Source organism: Lissotriton vulgaris, chromosome 3_1 (genome assembly GCF_964263255.1).
Source record: "Lissotriton vulgaris chromosome 3_1, aLisVul1.2, whole genome shotgun sequence".
Lineage (NCBI taxonomy): Eukaryota > Metazoa > Chordata > Amphibia > Caudata > Salamandridae > Lissotriton > Lissotriton vulgaris.
In genome coordinates, this window is record NC_141689.1 from 1,020,945,778 (window position 1) to 1,020,966,898 (window position 21,121).

At 46.7% G+C, this 21,121-nt stretch overlaps 1 protein-coding gene across 1 annotated transcript in view; it reads left to right on the top strand.

Moving 5' to 3' along the window:
• SNAPC3 (small nuclear RNA activating complex polypeptide 3) overlaps nucleotides 1-21,121 on the top strand; it is a 262,056-nt gene that overhangs the window by 168,400 nt on the left and 72,535 nt on the right. The window contains exon 4 of the mRNA XM_086961406.1: nucleotides 16,416-16,520. Within this exon, the coding sequence (XP_086817532.1) occupies nucleotides 16,416-16,520 (105 nt within the window). The remainder of the gene's footprint in view (nucleotides 1-16,415; nucleotides 16,521-21,121) is intronic.

The window sequence follows — 21,121 nt, forward strand, 5'->3', positions numbered from 1 at the left end:
TTCCGGTTCTGTTCATAGGATCCATTTCGGCCCACTCTAGTGATTTCCCACCGGTCAGCCTCGGCTGCGAGCTGCCGTGGATCAGTCAATTTGCTGTCGAGGAGGTGCTGCCGGAGCTCAATGAAGCAATTGTTTGATAGATGCTCCCACACCATGAGATTGAAGAGTTGTTCGTAAGTTGTGACATTGCTTCCTTTGATCCAGCCTTCGAAGGCTCGGCTAAAATAGTTCACGTAATCCACCCAAGTTGTACCCGGGATGCGGGTGCAGTCTCGGAACCTCTTACGGTACATCTCGGGTGTGAGCCCATAGCGGGTGAGGAGGGCAGCTTTCATGTGGTCATAGGAGGTCATCAGATGGTCCGGGAGCTGTAGCAGGGCATCGCGGCCCTCATTGAGGAATCTCCCCCATAGACCGGCTCCCCAGTCGCTTCGATCGATCCGGTGAGCGGTCATAGCGATTTCGTAGGCCTTGAACCATTGCTGGATGTCGTCCTCTCGGAAGTACTCTCGTACGACATCCTTGGGGATGTGTACCTTCTTATCGGTTGTCCCTGGGGTGCGGGGTTGCTCGGGCACCCCTAATTCTTTGTTCTGTTTGCGTAAGTCTATCTCAGCTAATTTGCGCTCGTGTTCATATGCCAGTCTTTTTTCCTCAAGCTCCCTTTGTCTCTGTTTTTCCTCTCTTTCTTCTCGGAGACGCATATGTTCTAAGCTCAGTTTTTGTTCGGCCAACTTAAGTTCACCATCCATTTTGAGCCGGGCCATTTCTAGTTCATGTAGTCGTGTTCTTTCTCGTTCCTGGATCTCGTTTTGCGAGAGACCCGTTCTTCGCTCCTCGGGGGTCGTGGTGTCTTTTTCTACTGCTGCGGTATTTTGGTCCGGGGGTCTGACGGCCCCGGTTTCTGCCCAGGACTCCAGGGCATGCTTGAAATCATCTTTGGTACTTAAACCGGTGGTAGCGATACCTAGTTCAATGCAGAATTGTTTTAATTCACGATGGCTGTATTCTTCCAATTTCTCCATCTGAAATTTCTCGGTGGGTCCGCTTTCTTTGGTTGTCATCGTGATTTCGTCGTGGGGTGAGCTACTCTCTGTACGATTATGCGGTGATTCGGATCGCGCCGCTGGCCACCAATGTTAGACGGACCGGGAGGGTCGGCCGAGGATAAGGGGAGAGGTCTCCGGGGAGAGCCACCTCCAGCGATCGTACAGACAAGTAACTTCCCCCCCACAGACGTACGCCACACAAGGTTAAGGTTCAACGATACTTTATAGGCAATTCTTCAAGTACGGTAAAATGATACAAGGAGGTCTGGACTCAGGGGTCCCCTCGATTCTGGTCTCTGGGTTGGGAAAAGGGTAGTGGGACAGTCTTGTTACCAATGGATGAAATAGCTCACAATCCTCGAGCTCGGCGTTCTAGATGGTCGGGCCGCGGCGGAGCCAGCAGGTCCCGAGGTGGATGAAGAAAGCGACGGTCCGCGGCGGAGCCAGCAGGTCCCGATGAAGATGGTAATTACAAACGGTCCGCGGCCACGCCAGCAGGTCCCGACGACGATGAAGGTTACGAAGGTTGCGGCAGCGCCAGCAGGCAGGACGATAGTTCGCAAGGCAGGGCTACGGCAGCGCCAGTAGTCCGTCAAGGATGAGTTCTTCTCTGCGTCTCTCGACTCCAGGATACAACTGCCTTCCTGCTCTGGAGCTGCCCCAGTTATAGGGCTGATGCCCTTTGATGTCCGGACCCTCGCACTTGGAGGTCGGGAGGTCCGGGATGAGGGAGTTCAGACACCCAGCAGGGGGGTGGAGCCAGCGCCCGGGGAGGCTGGGGGCGAGCGCTACCTGGCGGGGGAGAGCCATCGACACCTCTTTCTCCCATTGACCTGCCAAGTAGTCCGCTCACCTCCTGGGTGGATGGTGGTGCCGGGATGTCGGAGGCCTGGCCAGGCCCAGGGTTAGGGTCGATCGGAGGCCACGCGGCCTCGGGGTGTAGTGTCCAAGATGGCGCCCAGGTTGGGCATGCGGGCCAGTAGTGGATCAGGTCCACGGGGTCGATATGTTCAGAGGCAGGGGTCCCGGAGGGGACGGCAAACGTGAAGTGGTGGTGTGTGACACTTGAGGGACCGGGCTCGGGCCTGGTCGGGCAGAGGGGGAGCGGGCCCTTTATGTGGCCTGTCCAACACTGATCAATTGCATATGGCCTTTGGAAGTGCTCAGACCACACTTCGGCAGGCAAATTAGGGTCACTAGCAGGAATACCTTCCTTACAACCCGTTCTTATTATTAGCCAAAATGCTTTCATGTCCCGATTCAATAGGGCAGATTTAATATTTAGCCATTTGTTTTCCTCCCAGGACTGTTTTACACTGGAAATAACTTCTTTATAGTGGGCTCGCCTACTTCTTATCAGTGCCCTTTGCTCCCCTTTGATAGCCTCCAACAATGCTTCCTTGGCCTTACGGCATTCATCATTGTACCAAGAATGTGGTGAATCTTTGATTTTCCTTGGGCGACTAATAGGATTTAAAATATCAGCTAGATTAGCTGTAAACTGGTTAAGGAGCGTTGCAACTGAATTTAAATAAGTGGGGTTTGTCCCATCATCCCTAAGCATGCTTATTTCCTGCAATATCAGTTTTTTCTCAGGGAATTGTTTCATAGCTCCCTATTTCAGCCTTCTCCTGTCATTGGCAATAATTATCCTGTCGTCCGTCTGAGACTCGCTAGGAAGAGATATGCCCGAGTCTGGGACCCAAAAAGTTAGTGACAAGGCATTATGATTGCTGTCTGTTCGTTGAATGACCTCAAAGTCCTTCACCCGATGCCAGGAACTGCACTCCACCATGATATAATCAATTTGGGAGGCCTGACCAATTCTATTGAATGTCGGCCTGCTGGGCCTGTCCGATGGAACACGGCCATTGCAGGCCCTCAGGGAATGTGTTAGGGCAATAGCATTAATCTGCAAAACCAAGGGTGACCAGGATTTTACTGGGTACGTTTGGGGGTCAGGTATGGCCCACTATAGATCCTCCTCTCCAATGGCAGCATCCTGTGAACCTAGAAGGGGCTCGAAGTGACAGTTTAAGTCACCCCCTACTATCAATACTGAATTGGATGGCACCATTGAGATGAAGAGATTCAACTACTCCAATGTTTTTGATTCCTGAGCGAGCGATACAGGGTGGGAATAGTTATTAATAATTGCTATTCTCAGGTTGGATGGAAAAGTGAGCAATATTGATTGGATGTCTTGTGAGTGGGTGTTCAAGGTGGTGGGGCGGCAACCCACATGAGAAGCTACCCATATAGATAGTCCCCCCGACTGCCTTCCCCTCCCTCCTGTACTAGCAGGTATATTGTAGGTAGCAAAGCCCACCCTTCCACAATCCTCTCTTGCCCATGTCTCTTGGAAGAGGCAGACCTCAAACTGATCAACAAACCCACCCCATTCAGGAGACGATAACTTAGCCCTAATACCTGCCAAATTCCATGACAAGATCTTAAGATCCCTACTTTGCATTTGCGTCTCATGAGGCAGGATAGGGTTAGTTTTAGATGGAATTTGGGAATTGAGGGAAGTAGGAACGTCCATACTAGGATTGGAGGGGGTGGTGAGTGAGGTTAAGACAGAGAAAGGTGCCCTTGCCCCCTCCCCAGGCTTTATCCCCAGAGGTATATCCGATTCAAGTTTTGCAGCAGCCATGATTAGCCCCACCGGTTCCCTAAACTAGTCGTTACACCCCCTTTCTGATTACCAATGGCACTCTTGCCACAACAGGTAGCTTTTATGTTTAGTGGTCATTCCACTTCTTCTAAAGGGCCGTATCGGTTGCTGACTTGCAGATTGTACAATGGGCGCCTATTATGGAAGTGGTTGCGTGTCAACTGGTGTCCCTCCACCCAAAGGCTATTGGCACCTGTGAGCGTATTAGATCGCTCCTGGTCCAGGTGATTATGATAGAAGTAATCTAGGGGGAACATTCTCATTCCGTGGTCAGAACTGTTAGATGGTCACTGGTAGAGGTGTTGCTACAGCTGACTGTCCCATAGCTACATTTTTCTTGGTTGTGCCCGTATTTTTCCCCATAATGATTGCCTAATAACAGTTTACTTAAGAGACCACACCCAAACCTAGTTACTTTGGAGTGCACTTTTTTCCAATATAGCCTTGGAAACACAACCCAACACCCCAGTAGTGGCCTAAGCTTGTTGGACCCAGTTAACACCCCTCAAAGGGCCGTCACAACTTGCCGCTCTAAAATTCACTGGCAGTGATTTAAGCAAGGGATTATACACTGGGGATGAGTTCCACGTTCCCAGAGGGAATTAAATTACGTACCGTCCATGTATGTCTTCTAGGTGCAGTCCTTTCACATATGGCTTATTCTTGTGGGGGACCAAGGGAAGTGGCCCTGCCCCGACTCCTCCTGTCGCGGACGGGCGCGGGACGGGCCCGCCCTTGGCCCGGGCCGCCCGCTCTGCGGGAGGGCGCACTTGACTTTGAATCCCTGGGGGCGGAAGACCAGCTGCACGCCTCTCGCGAGACCGCGCTGCCCTCTGGGAATCCGAGTCCAGGGCAGCGAGCGGTCCGCGGGACTGGAGGCACAGGAGGCAAAGGCACGCAGCGGTCCCCACAACCACGGCAGACCCCCACAACAACACAAGAGCCAAGGAGATCCAACGGCGAAAGGGAAACAGGTAGGCCACCAGGTGGAGGATAAAAAGTTGCAGGCGAGCGTCCCGCGCTGCGGGAGGGCGTGCTCGACTTTGAATCCCTGGGGGCGGAAGACCAGCTGCACGCCTCTCGCGAGACCGCGCTGCCCTCTGGGAATCCGAGTCCAGGGCAGCGCGCGGTCCGCGGGACGGAAGGCACAGAAGGCAAAAGCACGCAGCGGTCCCCACAACCACGGCAGACCCCCACAACAATACAAGAGCCAAGGAGATCCAACGGCGAAAGGGAAACAGGTAGACCACCAAGTGGAGGATAAAAAGTTCCAGGCGAGCGTCCTGCGCTGCGGGAGGGCGCGCTCGACTTTGAATCCTTGGGGGCGGGAGACCAGCTGCACCCCTCTCGCGAGACCGCGCTGCCCTCTGGGAATCCGAGTCCAGGGCAGCGCGCGGTCCGCGGGTCGGGAGGCACAGGAGGCAAAGGCACGCAGCGGTCCCCACAACCACGGCAGACCCCCACAACAACACAAGAGCCAAGGAGATCCAACGGCGAAAGGGAAACAGGTAGGCCACCAGGTGGAGGATAAAAAGTTGCAGGCGAGCGTCCCGCGCTGCGGGAGGGCCTGCTCGACTTTGAATCCCTGGGGGCGGGAGACCAGCTGCACGCCTCTCGCGAGACCGCGCTGCCCTCTGGGAATCCGAGTCCAGGGCAGCGCGCGGTCCGCGGGACGGAAGGCACAGAAGGCAAAAGCACGCAGCGGTCCCCACAACCACGGCAGACCCCCACAACAATACAAGAGCCAAGGAGATCCAACGGCGAAAGGGAAACAGGTAGACCACCAAGTGGAGGATAAAAAGTTCCAGGCGAGCGTCCTGCGCTGCGGGAGGGCGCGCTCGACTTTGAATCCTTGGGGGCGGGAGACCAGCTGCACCCCTCTCGCGAGACCGCGCTGCCCTCTGGGAATCCGAGTCCAGGGCAGCGCGCGGTCCGCGGGTCGGGAGGCACAGGAGGCAAAGGCACGCAGCGGTCCCCACAACCACGGCAGACCCCCACACCAACACAAGAGCCAAGGAGATCCAACAGCGAAAGGGAAACAGGTAGGCCACCAGGTGGAGGATAAAAAGTTCCAGGCGACCGTCCCTGGATAAATAATTTCAAAAATAAATGTGTCTAAACCATAATGAAGAGAGACTAATGATTCTAAATTGAGGTTTATACAAATTATTTCAGAATAATGATAATATAGATAAATTCTTTAAAAAAATCTGTTTTTATTAAAAAATGTATATTTATGTACACATATTTAATTTTAAAAAGTACACAATCTATTGATTCTCCTTACCAAATTGAACTTTTAAACAAATGAAAATGAAGCTGTGAACCACCTATGATTTCTCTCAACCACTGCACCAAACCCCCCCAAAAGTCTAAAATACCCAGTTTACCCATTATTGAAAGCTAACATTACCATCTTCTTCGCTTAGAACATTTTAAAAAATCCATTTTAAAAAATCCATAAGGACCTAAAGAGTAACTTGCATACCTTAACGACCCACCCTAAAATGGTAATTCTTTTAATAATTTGATGCACACTGATCAAAACCATGGACTCCACCAGTCGCTCTTCATCTGACGATGATCCAGTCCCTGTTACCCTGTTTGCAAGACATCACTACATTAATTGTAAGACTCCTTAGCTGTTCTCTAGAAGACCACAAATTCCACTCTTCACTAAAATCTGTTCAGGTAGGTCCTCTCCTCTGGGGAAAAAAAAGTTAGGAGCCAGAGACTACCAAAGTCTAGGACCATTGAGAAAGCTGCCTTAACGTAACTTTTGCCTCACATTTGCAGTGACTTATTAAACATGTGTTCTATCCCAAAGGCAACACCACACTGATAACAATCCAAATACTCAGCATTGTTTTTCACATTCGTGATGAAGGTGATGCATGCCTTCTCATACATCTCGAACTCTCTGGTACCCTTGACACAATTGACCACAACTATCTGCTTAACATTCTCATGGGAATGTAAAACAACGTCCTGAAAAGTTTCAGTCGTTCCTCTCAACATGATAACTGTTTGTAAAAAAGGACCGTGAGGTCTACCTCTAAACTACAGACTACCAGAAGGATTGATTTACGTGGTCAATATCAACGAGAGGTAGGGCATGACTAGGCACTCCTATACCCCAATAAATCTATATTAACAACAAAGGAGTGACTGTGATAACAAAATGAACTAGTGAGGTGTAATGTTAATCGGCTGTGTGCCGCAAATGCGATCAATGCTCGCACACGTGCGTGCACACAGTGAAATCTCTCTATCTCCCTATGCACGCCCTTACGGGTCCTCCTCTAGAGAAGAAACCTGGTGGGCTTATTGGTCACCCAGTGTGAAAAGGAGGGAAATAACCTTACTTGTTAGAAGGACCCTCACTCACCACTAGTTGGTGACATGCTTCATCATTGGGTCCCCGCTGGGGTGACCAAATGTCTCCCCAGCGTGCTACAACGCCAGGTTACAGTGGAGCAGGATGTGGTGAGTGCAACAGTGCCCAAATTAGGAGGTGACTAAACGTGAATGTGTAAGTCTATTAAAAAAATGCAGAAGTTGTGCCTTTACGAAAATCTTTAATAATGGCCAACCTGCATTGGATAGAAACAAAGTGGGCGGACTCCCCAGGTTCTAAGTTAAGGAACCGGAGTCCTAATTAGGATCAAACATTGGTCAACATGTTTCTGCTGTCAAATTGCATTAAGCTCAGCATTCTTCAGGACCTAAGCAAAAGTCCTCCAGTGGTGTGCGTGCGCTAAGGCGTACCCTCCCGGGAGGCTCTAAATGTGAAAAATATAAACAATATATACAGTGTGGAATAACCGGATGGTTTCCGTAAGTAACCCACTACAATTTCAGTAAGGATATGAAAAAATCCTGTAGGGAGAGAAAAGACTGACAAAAAACATACATGAGGAGAAATTACATAGTTAATTTCTTCAGTGAGATGCAGTTTTATGAATGTGCAGGTATAGGCGTAATACTAAATTCATATCACACCAACTGTGAGGTGCTGCCCCAGACTCTAGCTGTGGGTGCACACAGATTAACTTGAATGACCGTCCATATAGTAGGACCGGTGTCAAGTAATTGCTTGGCTGTAAAGTCATGGCAAAGAATTGTGCTAATCGTTTCTCAGTCGTGAAACGTTAGGTAAAAAATGCAGAGCTTTAAAGATGTTTTATATTAGTCTTTCACAAAGAGTAAAATCACAAAACACGGAGCTAACAGGGAACTCCCCTCTAATGGCGGGAGAAATACGAAACAAACACAGTTCTCATGCAAAGTCTTGGAAACTCACTTCCTACGAGGCATTATTACGCCCCTTCGGAAAAGACAGCGTGGGTCTTCTTCACGCGGTGTACATCTAATGGAAAAAAGGAGGGGGGCCCGCAGGAGGTCAGTACGGGTCAGGTATTCAAAGGATCAAAGGTTTGCGGGGGAGGCGGCAGAGAGAACTTACTTGGACAACCGCGGCTCCCCTCAGTGAACCTGCTCTCTCGGCTGCTGTCTTCCGGGAGTACCGGAGCCAAGGATAGGTTGGCTTAAAAGCAATGCTGCTGATTGGTTGGGCGGGCCCTCGTGGGTAACTGACGTTTGTCGGCAGAATGGTGCGCCAAACGCCTTAAAGTTGCAAGGACCCGGAAGATAGTTATAAATACCGGAACGAACCCCGGTTCTAATACAGATGTATCGCGTGTTAGCTCGCCCTCAAAAATTTTAAAATGATCAGATTATTGCTGCTAAACGGGTGAGGAGGAAATGGCTAATTTTGAGCCCTATATGACGCTCTAGACGTCTTCAAGTTCATCAAACCCGAGACAGTGCATGATTGGCTGGGCGGGCCCTCGTGGGTGAATGACGTTGTGGGCTGAATAACACGCCCAAATGCCTTGAAACCACTGGGACCCGGCAAAAGGGTATAAATGCCGGTTCGAACCCCGGTTCAGACATAGATGTAATGAGGGTTTTTTGCCCAAATTAATTCTAAAATGCTAGGCTTAGTGTTACTAAACGGGTGAAGGCGAGATAACCAATTTAGAGCCCTAGGTGACGCGTTCATGATGTCACAGACCCGAGAGGATGTTCAAAATTGAAAGAAATGACAGTTAGACCCGCCCTGATTGTTGGTAATTCGAAAGGATGATATTCCCAAGGGGAGTGAGTTTTCCAATAATAGAACAAATATAGTTATGATTGTAGCGTAAGGCATGCAATCAAGTCTGGAAAGACATTCCTGCTGTTATAGGAGGGTGGCTGTCCCATAGTCAGGCAATATTAAGACATGGACAAGTGGGTTCGTCACCTCAGAGAGAGTATGTGACACCCAGATGGGTGTTGGGCAAAAAACCCCGCATTACATCTATGTCCGAACCGGGGTTCGAACCGGCATTCATAACCTTTTGCCGGGCCCCCGTGGTTTCAAGGCATTTGGGCGTGTTATTCAGCCCACAACGTCATTCACCCACGAGGGCCCGCCCAGCCAATCATGCACTGTCTCGGGTTTGATGAACTTGAAGACGTCTAGAGCATCATATAGGGCTCAAAATTAGCCATTTCCACCTCACCCGTTTAGCAGCAATAATCTGATCATTTTACAATTTTTGAGGGCGAGCTAACCCGCGATACATCTGTATTAGAACCGGGGTTTGATCCGGTATTTATAACTATCTTCCGGGTCCTTGCAACTTTAAGGCGTTTGGGCGCACCATTCTGCCGACAAACGTCATTTACCCACGAGGGCCCGCCCAACCAATCAGCAGCATTGCTTTTAAGCCAACCTCTCCTTTTCACACTGGGTGACCAATAAGCCCACCAGGTTTCTTCTCTAGAGGAGGACCCGTAAGGGCGTGCATAGGGAGATAGAGAGATTTCGCTGTGTGCACGCACGTGTGTGAGCATTGATCGCATTTGCGGCACACAGCGGATTAACATTACACCTCACTAGTTCATTTTGTTATTACAGTCACTCCTTTGTTGTTAATATGGATTGATTTACGTGCCATGCCGATTTAACGTCAACATGGAACTACTAGGCACCAATGATCAGAGATTGAAACCCTCTACGCATGCTACAAAATGAATACTATTTTATGCCAGATTGGAATATAGGGAGTGCGTGATCCCTTATATGTGTGACTGATCTCTTTTCTTGGGCATATAAAACACTTCATTTCGTCCCATTATTTCCGTAATACTATGACCATTACCTCAATTGTAGTTTATTCTTTTTTCCTCTGTGTAAGACTCTTTGGCTATATACCTTTCCACAATGGCCGTTAAAACAGAACTATACCAACATGGCTGACGCGACGTGACTGGGTGCTTCCTCTTATGTAAGATGTCCTAAAGTCCTCACTGTAAACACTTCATGTCTCTCCAGCCCCTCCAGTGACAGAGCGTACTATGTATGGGCTGACATCAGACCCATTTTCTTTACGTCTCGCCTTTTCCATTCCGAAGGAATGGAAAATGGAGAGAATTCAAGTGCTCAAAATACTCGTCAAACCAAGGGTTTTTTGGTGCGGTTTTCTTCGAGTACACGTGGCCACAGGCTTTTAGGCCATAAACTTTCACGGCCATCTGTTCCCCAGCTCCAGCACCTCCCCTCTCTCTCCCCACACACAGCCTTACTTGGATTTCTCCTCTCCCTCCCCAGCCAGCTTCCCCCAGGCCGTGTTCCCTCCCACCTTTCCTCCTCTCTGTCCCTTCTTTCATTCACAAATTGTTTTAATTTGTCTCTCTCCACCCCCAATCTGAGATTGCTGTTTTTTTAAAAATAATTGAATAGCGCACTCCACGCCCAGGCTCGCACCCTGTTCTCCAGCTCCAAAGTCAGTAGCTTCAGCAGCGCACACAGCCTGCCATCTGTTTTTGGGTCGGGTTACAAATGCTTTCACTTTCGTGGCTTCCCTGCCATGCTTGTTCTTAATACATTTGTTTTAAAGTGCTGCTGTCTGCAACAACTTTTTATTCCTGTTCATTATTGGACTGTTCCTTAAGGCCAAATGACTGCAAGGGACAGGCACTTTCAGACGCGTACTTCCTGTTTCCCGCAGACCATGCTACGACGCAGCACTGGTCCACCACATGAGCAGATGAAGATACTTTGGTGTAAAATCTGCCTTTTTGTCACTGACTGACTGCGTGTGACGCAGCAGTGCGCTGGCTTTAAAGGGAAAGCCTGGACTTGTAAATTATCTTTGTACGGGAATATTGCAGATTGTATTGGCCATATCAATATGTTTGGTAGGTGCAATTAAATAATATAGTCTTAAAATTTTGTGAAACAGTGTTGTCGAATGTCTGTTAACAAACACAAATTCTACGTTGTGATTCAGCTGTCAGAATGGCCATCTAATGTGCTTTGTTCAGGTCCCAGTCTACTCTGAATTCGTGGGTTCAAATCCAACTTCTGACAACTCTGTTTTTTATAATTTTATTACTAGACGCATTTAAGAGTACTGTGTAATAATGCAAATATGCTGAAAGCATTCTTTTCTCTGCTCTTAACCTTATATTTGGCTCACAAATTTGTAAAGGCATAACTCCCTCTCAAATTCAACTGTCGTGCTTGAGTTTCCACAGAACATGACTGGCTTCAAACAGTAAGCGGGGGTCGGAGGTGCACATGCAAATTAAATATCTGAATGATTCCTAGAGACGGATCTAGCCTAACGAGCTTCAAAAAAACGAAAGTGCAAAACAGTTCGCAATGGGAATCGTACAGGCCAATGCGACGATTACTTTGCCAATCAGGCAGCAATGCCGCTCTCCTTCTTTTTCTATTGTTGGAATTCCATGTATGGAATTTATGAAAGGAGTATACCTAGAGGCATTCAAGGTTCGGGACGCTGCCAACAGCTGTGAAAGCTGCGTCTAAAAACAAACATAAAAATTCTGTACATCTGTATGTAGAAAAAGCTGTTAACGCATTTAATGGGAAAAGACAGCTGTTATATATCATATACAGTTATTTTGCCTTAAATAAACCCAGTCGTAAAGCTATGCGACAGAGCAAAGAAGCACGTTATCTCAGCCAACTATATTTTATGTATTTTAAGTTGGGGCAAACACCCATTACACCATTCTTTTCCATTGTTAAGGATTCAGAGAGGCCGTCCCGGTTGTCGGGGAGCAGCCCTAATTGCTGTAATTCCTTGTTGGACGCGCGACAACCCACGAATTCGCCTCTGATTCTGATTCCACTTTTATTATTTAGGATATATTCAGCGATCTGATTAGGGCTTTAGCCTGTGGAGGCATGAGGGGTTTCTTTAGCAGATCGTAGCTTGGTGCTTTTAGATATATTTAGGCAGCCCCCAGCATTTAAAGTTAGTATCGTTTAATTTAGAAGAAATCAAAGCATGTCTGAATAAGATGCGGCTAAGCTTTAAAGGGGGGAAATAGTTTTTGGTTTGCAATGCTCTGCATACTTTTCCTTTAAGTTTTGTGTTTTTAACGTGTTCTCTCTCTGTAGTATTTCTCATCTTCAGTAGTGGCATGAAGAGGGGCTGCAGCTCCTCCAAGGCACAGCTCTGCCTCGGCTGCATCTTCCAGCTGCCCATGGCGAGCTCTTAGACTTTCTTTCCCAATGCCCCCCTGCTGGCCTTCCACCTACATATTCCCTCAGTGTTTCGTGCTTTTGTAGAGGATTGCCACCAGCAGCATTTCTCCTCCCCTTGCCTCCGAGAGCTTCAAAGGGATCTGCTTCCCCGCCCACTGCTTCACACTTCACGGCCTAGCGGCCGTGACTCGCGTCAGGTCTGCAAAGCTACGGTCAGCTGCTGGGCAGTAAGGTTGCCTCCCCCCCCCCCATCCATGGGAAGTCCCTCCAGTGAAAGCGCAAAGGCATATAGGGGGTCAGCCCCTGATTTTCAACACTGTTCTCTATCAAAACGCCAATACTTATTGTGGGTTTTATTAACCTGCCTTCAAAATATTTGTTTTGGTAAAAGTTTCCATAACAATTATGCTGAGATTTAGTTTGTTATGCAAACGCCAGATATGAATTTCTGCCCTGTTTTCTGTGCCGCAGTTTTTCTATTTTGCCACTATTTTATCTACTTCGGACCATTGCCATTATAAATTACAATCACTTTTATTTAAGTATTAATTATTTTAAAAAATTAAAAGCCATTGTTATTTGTAATATCAATACATCTAAGTCATGTCAATACAAAACATGTGGCATTACAAATGCTAAAAGTGTCACATTTGCTAAAGTTAAAAGTATTGGCATTGTAAATCACAAAACATAAATATTTAAAATGTCATTTACAAAACCAATAGCTCCAACTTTCCTACTGCGAGACCTATTGGCAACGCCAGTGCTTGTTTTGATTTGCTGACAGGCGCGATAGTCCAGTCCTGCAAACCGGTCCTATTCTCTAGGACTGCGACTAACTTGGCCTTCATCCACTTTTATACTCCTGGCATAACTTAGCACCTGGAGTTCCTAACCCTCTTCGAAGGTCAGTTATGTACTGGATGTGCTCACCCATCTTTACTAGTTCTGACAGCTGGGCAGAGTGTCTCTCTATGGATCATGTAAAGGTATTTTTCTTAGTTCTAGATTTTCCGCTCCTTAAAATTTACTTTAATCTCCGTACCCTCGATGGACTTAGTTTAATCAGCGATCGTTATTTTCCTTATGTAATCATCACATTTGTAGGTCAAAAGGCATTTGCTGCTTATTATTATGTGCATGTGTGAAATCACAGCTTAATCCGTGACATTTCAGGAGTGGAGTACTACTACAGTAACGTGCTAACACCGGTCGCTCAGTTGCACAGTATTTCTTGACCTATCTGAACAAGTGTTTAATAACAGGTTTACAACCTTGAAAAAGCCCCAGGTCTGCGTGCCAATGGGGGGCGTAACACGTGTTGGCTGTTGAACCGCCCAGCACCTGTAAACGGGAGACTGGACAAAAAACCACACAACTAATAAACCTGTACTCAGAAAAAGTGTTAATGCCCATTACACGGATACATAAATAATGTCAGATTTTTTTTTCATATATAGTCGCGTTGTGTTGTGCACTCGTTTATTAGTTATGCGGATTTATGGACCCTAAACTATGGAACTGTGAATGCACTTATACACGAGTTCGATTTTGGAGTAAACAAGACCGAAGCAATATAGTGTTACACCAGACGCTGGGTTCCTTTATTTCAATACTTAAAACACAACTTGGTGCCTTATGGTAAATTCCACAAAAACTCTCTCCTCTTCAGAACCTTCTTCAAACACCAATTCCTTCTTGTGTTCTTTTTATCTTCTCCCATCCTTCATCTGCTGTTTTGCCTCTTCTGGTTCCTGTTATTTGTAAAACACTGCCCCTCTGTGGGCGTAAGTGAGTACTACAAATAATTAACATCTAAGTAAATGAATTGAAAAAATGCTTCCTCCACTTTGGGACCACTCTTGCTAAACAGTATAAACTTTGAAATTAAGATTTAATACCACCAAAGCATTTCGTTTTTGATTGGATCCTAATAAATATCATCTGGGAAGTTGCTGGAAATCCATTTTTCCATGACATCACTGCAAATGACCAATCACGTTGGTCATAGTTTCTCAGCTCACTACCATATGCAGTGCTATGTGTCACAAAATGTTAACCTATGCAGTCCGATTGCCTAGTGGGTTGAGGCTCCTGCTTCAGAGATTTGTATGTGTCACAGTTGTGAATATAAACTGGGACAGCTGAGCCTTTCATCCTTAGAAAGTCGAAAGATATCAAAACTATTAAGCATGGACATTCGAATATTAAAGAAGCCAAGAGGCATCTCATTTTTCAGTGTATTCCATGAAAATGTCTTCCACCTCTTCCTCCAGTTTTTATTTAGTCAGAGTAATCTATGAGAGGTCTTTCTGCAATTTAAAGGTTCCCTTAGCAGGGAAGACACATCATTCAGGCATGCAAAGATTTTAAAATGAGTGGTGTTGAAGTGAATCACTGCTTTTGACCTAGACAGACACCGTATATGGCATGCGGAGATGGTCTCATCCTATCAGAGAGCTTCGAAAATGCATATTAAGTGCTGATTTCTCGCGTATTTACATTGTAGAACAGGCACATTACACAACTGGGGACAATAGGTGTCTGTGTGTGGGTGGTTTGATTGGGATGATTTATGTTAACAGACCTACTGCCCACTGCTATTAATCGTCCTTGTTCCACTATATATGCCTCTCCACGTTTTTAAGCACATACTTCTGTGAAAGGCTGTTAACAGCTATTAACAGAGTATTAACAAACTAATTTTATTTATTAATTAGAAGCCCAAAGACGCCATTCTGTTGCCCAGCCAGGATTCCAATCTGCGGCCTGCATGTTATACAGCAGTTTCCCTTGTGTGCACTTATTCCTCTGGGGTTTGGCTGTTCTAATGAGAGCATTGTTTCATGCTACCCGCAAATAATTAGTTTGCAGACATATTTTCGAAACAGTCTTAAGACTATGCCCTAATTGCGATTGCCTTGGATGAAGCAGAAGAAATTCTCGCATAATTTGCAGTCCGATACCCCGGGGTATTGAAAGGGTTACCAAATTTAACGAGTGCGATATTTATCTCTAATTCCAAGTATACTCCGTGAGAATGCGCAACCACGTGCAGAATGAATACTTTTCGCACCACACTGTCCGTGTTTTGGAATTTAACAGCAGTTTTCTCCTATACATTTTGGCAGGCTTGATTTGCCGAAATTCACCTGGGGAAAATACGAGGGAGGTGGTAATTGCCACAACGTATATATCAGAATTAGGGCGGTAGTGTGCACAATTGATGGTAATTCACGGTGTATAAAATGAACACTGTGAGAACTTCCATACAGGAACTACTTTACCTTTTCAACCCACAGTTTGTGAAAACGGTGAGGCGGGGACTCTGTCATCTGAGTTTTTCTCTGTGCTATAATTAGAGAATTCCGACTAATGGTAATTCGCCTAAAATCTCATGTGGCCTGGAGTTTACCTTATAGTTTGGAGTTTACACAAACTTGTATGCCCATCTGTTGTTTTTGCTAAGAACTTTCATATGGTATCACACCAACGTCTTATTTGGCTCTACAACAAAAGGGTGGATTTTCCCATCTTCGAGAAGCTAGTGATTTATTGTATAACCTTTTTTCGCACAAAATGTCTGACATCATAGCCTGCTCAGAGTAGAATGGCAATATCTTATTTCTAATTCTAGTTGTTTGAAGTAAAATGAAAATGAGGTGCAGTTGGTTCTATTGTTAACCTGTTTCTGAAAGGAAAACACCACGTATCTCTGCTGCGAGTAACGAAGAAAGAGGATGGCATAATCCTTGCCTCTGTGTCCTTAATAGAATTGAAACTTTCCGTTACGATAGCGAGGACATTTTTCCTTGGTGGTCATAATCAGATCCTGTTAGGTAAGAGACAAATCAGTAAAATTGGTGCCCAGAAGGCAGTGTGTACACAGATTGCAGGGACGTCATTGTTCATGAATATTGATCCGCCTTTCCTTGTATGAGCCAAGCTGATGTTCAACATAGATTACAAAAATGTTACGCAAGTTCTCTCTTATCCTGGTCAGCAATTTTTTTTGAGCATTGTGTCTCTTGGAATATGAATGGAAAAGGGGCTGTGTCCCCAAATATTACTTCTGAACCTACTATGAATGCCATTCATGACATAACTGTTTCCTCCTCAGGAGTCGCATGCAGAGGGGAAGAAACCACAGAATCCATCCAATTTAGTGGAAGAAGGAGAACTCGTCTTGACCCTAAATATTATTTATCCCATCATATTTGAAAAGGTGAGTAAGAACCGGGTTGCAAAGCAGTGGTTCCTGAACCCACCTTTCAGACTGTTAGAGCATAGCAAAAGTATGTTAAACTGAAGTGGGTTTATAGCTCTCTTGTCTAGAGGTGAATATAGTTTGTGTCAAGAGTCAGTCAATGTCACTAAGGGAATAGTGAGATATGGAAAGAAAATGGTTGTTGTGAAAGTGTCAAAAAATGCTGACAAGTTTGTGAATGTACAGTGGTGAAATGTTGAACGAGTTACCAGCGTAAATAAAAATTCTAAGAAGATAGACAGGTCACATGGGAAAATTGGGTATCTAAGTGTGATGTTCATAGGTTGGGATTTAATACATGTTTTAATGTTACCAGCACATTTTACGTATTTTGTCATGTCTTAGCTTGGTATTGTTCTTATTGTTATCTGTATTGCCTTTTTGTGTTAGTTTGTCTTGTTTTTCCTGTTTAATGCTTATGTTAGGTTTTTTTTCTTCTGGGGATTAATATTATGTTCCTGTTTGACAAGATGTGTTCTATCCTAGCTTGTTCCATGCATGGTAGGCCTTTAGATTAAGATAAGATAAGATAAGATACATTTTATTATGTATAGTTAATTAAAATCAATACAATCATTGCATTTAAAACAATTTTTTAAAATGTAGTGAAAATAGTCTGTGTAATTGTCCTTATCAAAGTTCATGCGGTGAGGGACCGAAAGTAGTTGTCTAGCAGAGTTCCCTGAGCCGGGGCGGGCTAGGAGTTTATAGCCCAAATTTCGTCCGCTAGGTGCCAGAACCAATGCTTGCCGCAGGTTATAGATTTGGTAGTCTTTGCTCTATCGTGGTCAGAAACTTAACGTATCTACAGTTCAGTTTTGTACTCTCAGGGTTCAAGCATGCAGGCACAGCCTGCCTGCGCATGCTGGTCCCCATCTGCTTGAGCTGGTCCCTTAGTAGCTGTCGGCAGACTTGTCGAAGCTCTTCGCAGAGACAGGTCATGTGGAGTATGTCTCCAGTTTCTAGGTTGCAGGGTGGACAGACTTCCTTGCCATTGCTCCTGAGCCATGGTGGTTGATGCTCTCTGCTGGCCATTATCCCTAATCTGTATTTCAGAAACTTCAGTTTAGTGATTTTGGGATAGCCCTGGCTGAAGTAGAGTTGTGGTGTCAGGGATTTATACGTGTTTAGTGTCATCCACGCATGGTTTCTTTTAGCATAAGCAGCCTTGTCCTCTATTAGGGAAAGAGTTTTTACGTTTTTCCAAACCACTTTTTTAAACGGCTTTAGATTAATACACATCAGGTAGGTCTTTTGAAGGCTCCTTTCTCCTTGCAACTCTAGGCTTCACTCAGCACACTGACACCAACGTTCCATGCATCATCACATTCTAAAAGCACCCCCACTCAGCATATTCTAGAGGACTTTTTCAATTAATTTTCTTTTGAAGATTAAAATACATTGTTTTATCACGAAGATTGTTAGAATACACTTAAAAGTTGCAAAATGTGATGCAATCTGGGGAAAGCAAAGAAAAAGCATAGCCTCAAGGATCTGTAGTTTTGCACCCGGGTACAAAAAGTTTAAAGGAACTCCGTATCAGACAGAAAGATAATATATTTGTATGTAAGGAGATTATTATTTTGTGTTTCACTCTGCTGTCTTAAAAGCTTTTCATGATTTGACTGTGGTCCAACACTGTCTTAACCCGTTGGCTGCGCTGAACGTTCCGCGCCAGTGCGGAACATTCTAAGAAACGGGCGGGGCCGCGCCTGCCAACGGACATGCGCAGCACTACTGAGGTAGTGCTCGCGACGGCCGTTGGCCGACAGCAGCAGCCAATGGGTTAAGAGACATTTGACTGGACTCTCCGTGCTCTTCGGCATCCGGGTGATGCTCTATGGGTCCACCTCCAGACCTCCCCAAGCTCAGCTAATAAATATACCCAGAGCTTAGAGGTGATCAGGTGAGGGAAAAAGGTTAAGGAAGGTGCTGTGTGGGATGAGGAAACCTGAAAGACAAAGGACAGCCCATTACTAAAGATTGACATCACCTCACTACTCTCTATAGGCTCACTGTTGTTGTTCCACGTACCTTGCTGACAACTCAGTGGGGTAACTAAGGAAGCTGTCTCCAAACGGCTTCTCCTAACGTGGAACAACTCTGCGTATACGTGTAAAACACAAGCACAGATTAAACACCCATTCCAACATTCAGTCTCTCTCTAGCCCCCTAGACTTCCCTTCTTCATACATACCCCAGGTCATACTCCATGAAGCCTCATAAGGAATTGACAAACCCCCACTGAAGCATGAAGACACTGTCGCAAGGTAGAAAGTATCTGAGACAACCCCCCTATCTGTTACACCACAGAATAAGGGATTGAATCCCCAGCTGTTAGCACCTGAACGAAATAACGAAGAGAAAAAAAAAGGAATTTCCAAAAATAGACTAAGAGTCAATGAGGTGAGGTAATCCCACGTAACTTGCTACCATAATCCAAGCAAAAATAACAGAGTCTACAGTACCTCTGGGCTCCTATGCTGAGAAATGATCCTGGTAGCTTTTAAGTGCAAAGCAGTTGGCCGGTCCCTGTCCCGCAACGAATTCCAGCAGCCGCTGGAACTCCAAGCACTCGCAGCCAGCGAAGAAAAAATAAACAACTCCTCCACGTTGTACTTTGAAGTCCCGGTTCACCTCCGCGAACCAACAATCCGCTACTGAGGACTGGAGTTCGTGTCTTCAGCAGAAACGTCTGCGAAGCACCACAGAACACCAAGGAAATTGCTGGAAGAACACACCCACTCTAATGAAGCTGTACGGAAGATACCGCACAACTATTCCACTCCGGGTGACCAAGCGCTGGAGTCCGTGTCTTCAGCAGAAACGTCTGTGAAGCACCACAGAACACCAGGGAAGTAGCGGGAAGCCGCTCCGCTAAAGGTACCGTTAACCGAATCCAATACAATCCGACTTCCAGGTTGGTGATGTCTATATAGGTCCCACCTATAGAAACAGGGGTTCCTGGGACTCGTAGTTCTTAAAGGACTAGGCAGGCGCGATACCGTTACGGATCCTGACACTACGTCCTCCTCCCAAGCGCCTCCTAGAACCCGGCTTCCCGGGATTGCGAGCATAGAACAGGCGCACCGCCCTAGGTGCATGTTCCCCAGAGCTGGGCTTCCTAGAGTCCTCCTCCGAGGAATACCCCTTCCAAGAAACGAGGTACCAGAGATGGCCTCGCCGGAACCGGGAATCCACGATCCGTCGCACCTCATACTCCAACTGACCGTCCCTTACCACCGGAGGTGTCGCCAAACGCCTCCGACCAGCTGCAGGTTTCAACAAACTGCAATGGAAAACAGGGTGGATCCTTAGTGACGCAGGCAGCTTCAGCCGGTAGGCCACAGGGTTTATCTGACGTAGAACCGGGTACGGATCGATGAAGCGTGGATGAAAAATGCTGCAGTACCGGAACCTGATGTTCTTGGTGGACAACCACACCCAGTCCCCACCCTGTACGTAGGACCAACCTGGCAATGTAGATCCGCCCATTTCTTGTAGGTCAGTTTAGCCCGAACCAGCTCTGCATGTATCCGTTTGTGCACCTCCAGCAGGTTCTCGACCTGGGCATGTACTGACGGGTGGTACCTCACCTCACTCGGTGTGGTCAGGGGCAGAGTATTGGCATTATATCCAGTGATAGCCCTGAAGGGTGTTTCTTTAATTGAACTGTGCCACGATGTGTTATACGAGAGTTCCGTCAACCACAACAACGAAACCTAGGATTCTGAGACCTCCTTCGCTTAGCATCTCAGGTATTTCTTAAGAGTCTGGTTCAACCTCTCGGTCTGTCCATCCGTCTGCGGATGAAAGCTAGTGGAAAGAGCCACTTCCACATGGAGTGCCTTACACCAAATCCGCCAGAACCTGGCAACAAACTGTGGTCCCCTGTCAGAAATAATGACCCTGGGAAGGCCTTGTAACCGAACCACCTGTTGTAACAGCATCTGCGCTGTTTGCGCGGCGGTGGGCAAAATCTTGCATGAAAGGAAATGTCCTGCTTTGGTTAAGCTGTCCACCACCACCAAAATAGCGTTGTACCCTTGATCCATGGGTAACCCCACACCAAAATCAAGACTGATGGTCTGCCAAGGACTGGAAGGAGTGGGCAACTGCATCAGTACCCCCTTCCTTCTACTGTTCTCACTCTTGGCTCGGGCGCAAGTGTCGCATTGGGACACCCACAACTTCACATCCTTCGCCATGGTTTCGCACCAAAAAGATCGCTGCAAAGATTGAAGCGTTTTCTTGTAACCGGGATGACCTGCTAACACTGCGTTATGACACCAGTTGAAAGCTTTCAATCGGACTTCATGTTGTGGCGAATACAGACGATTGTGATGTAAGGGTATGCCGTGTTGAAGAGTTCGACGACTGTTCTGAACTACCCATTCCTGCCACTGGGCCAAAGAGTAGTGCTTCTTCACCTGATCCATGGTGACCACACATAGGACCCTCTCGGAGGATACGATTGTCTCCGGCATCGTCAGGCGAGGGCCTTCCACATCGCTCTGTCTTGACAGAGAGTCTGCTTTCCAGTTGTCGGAGCCAGGACA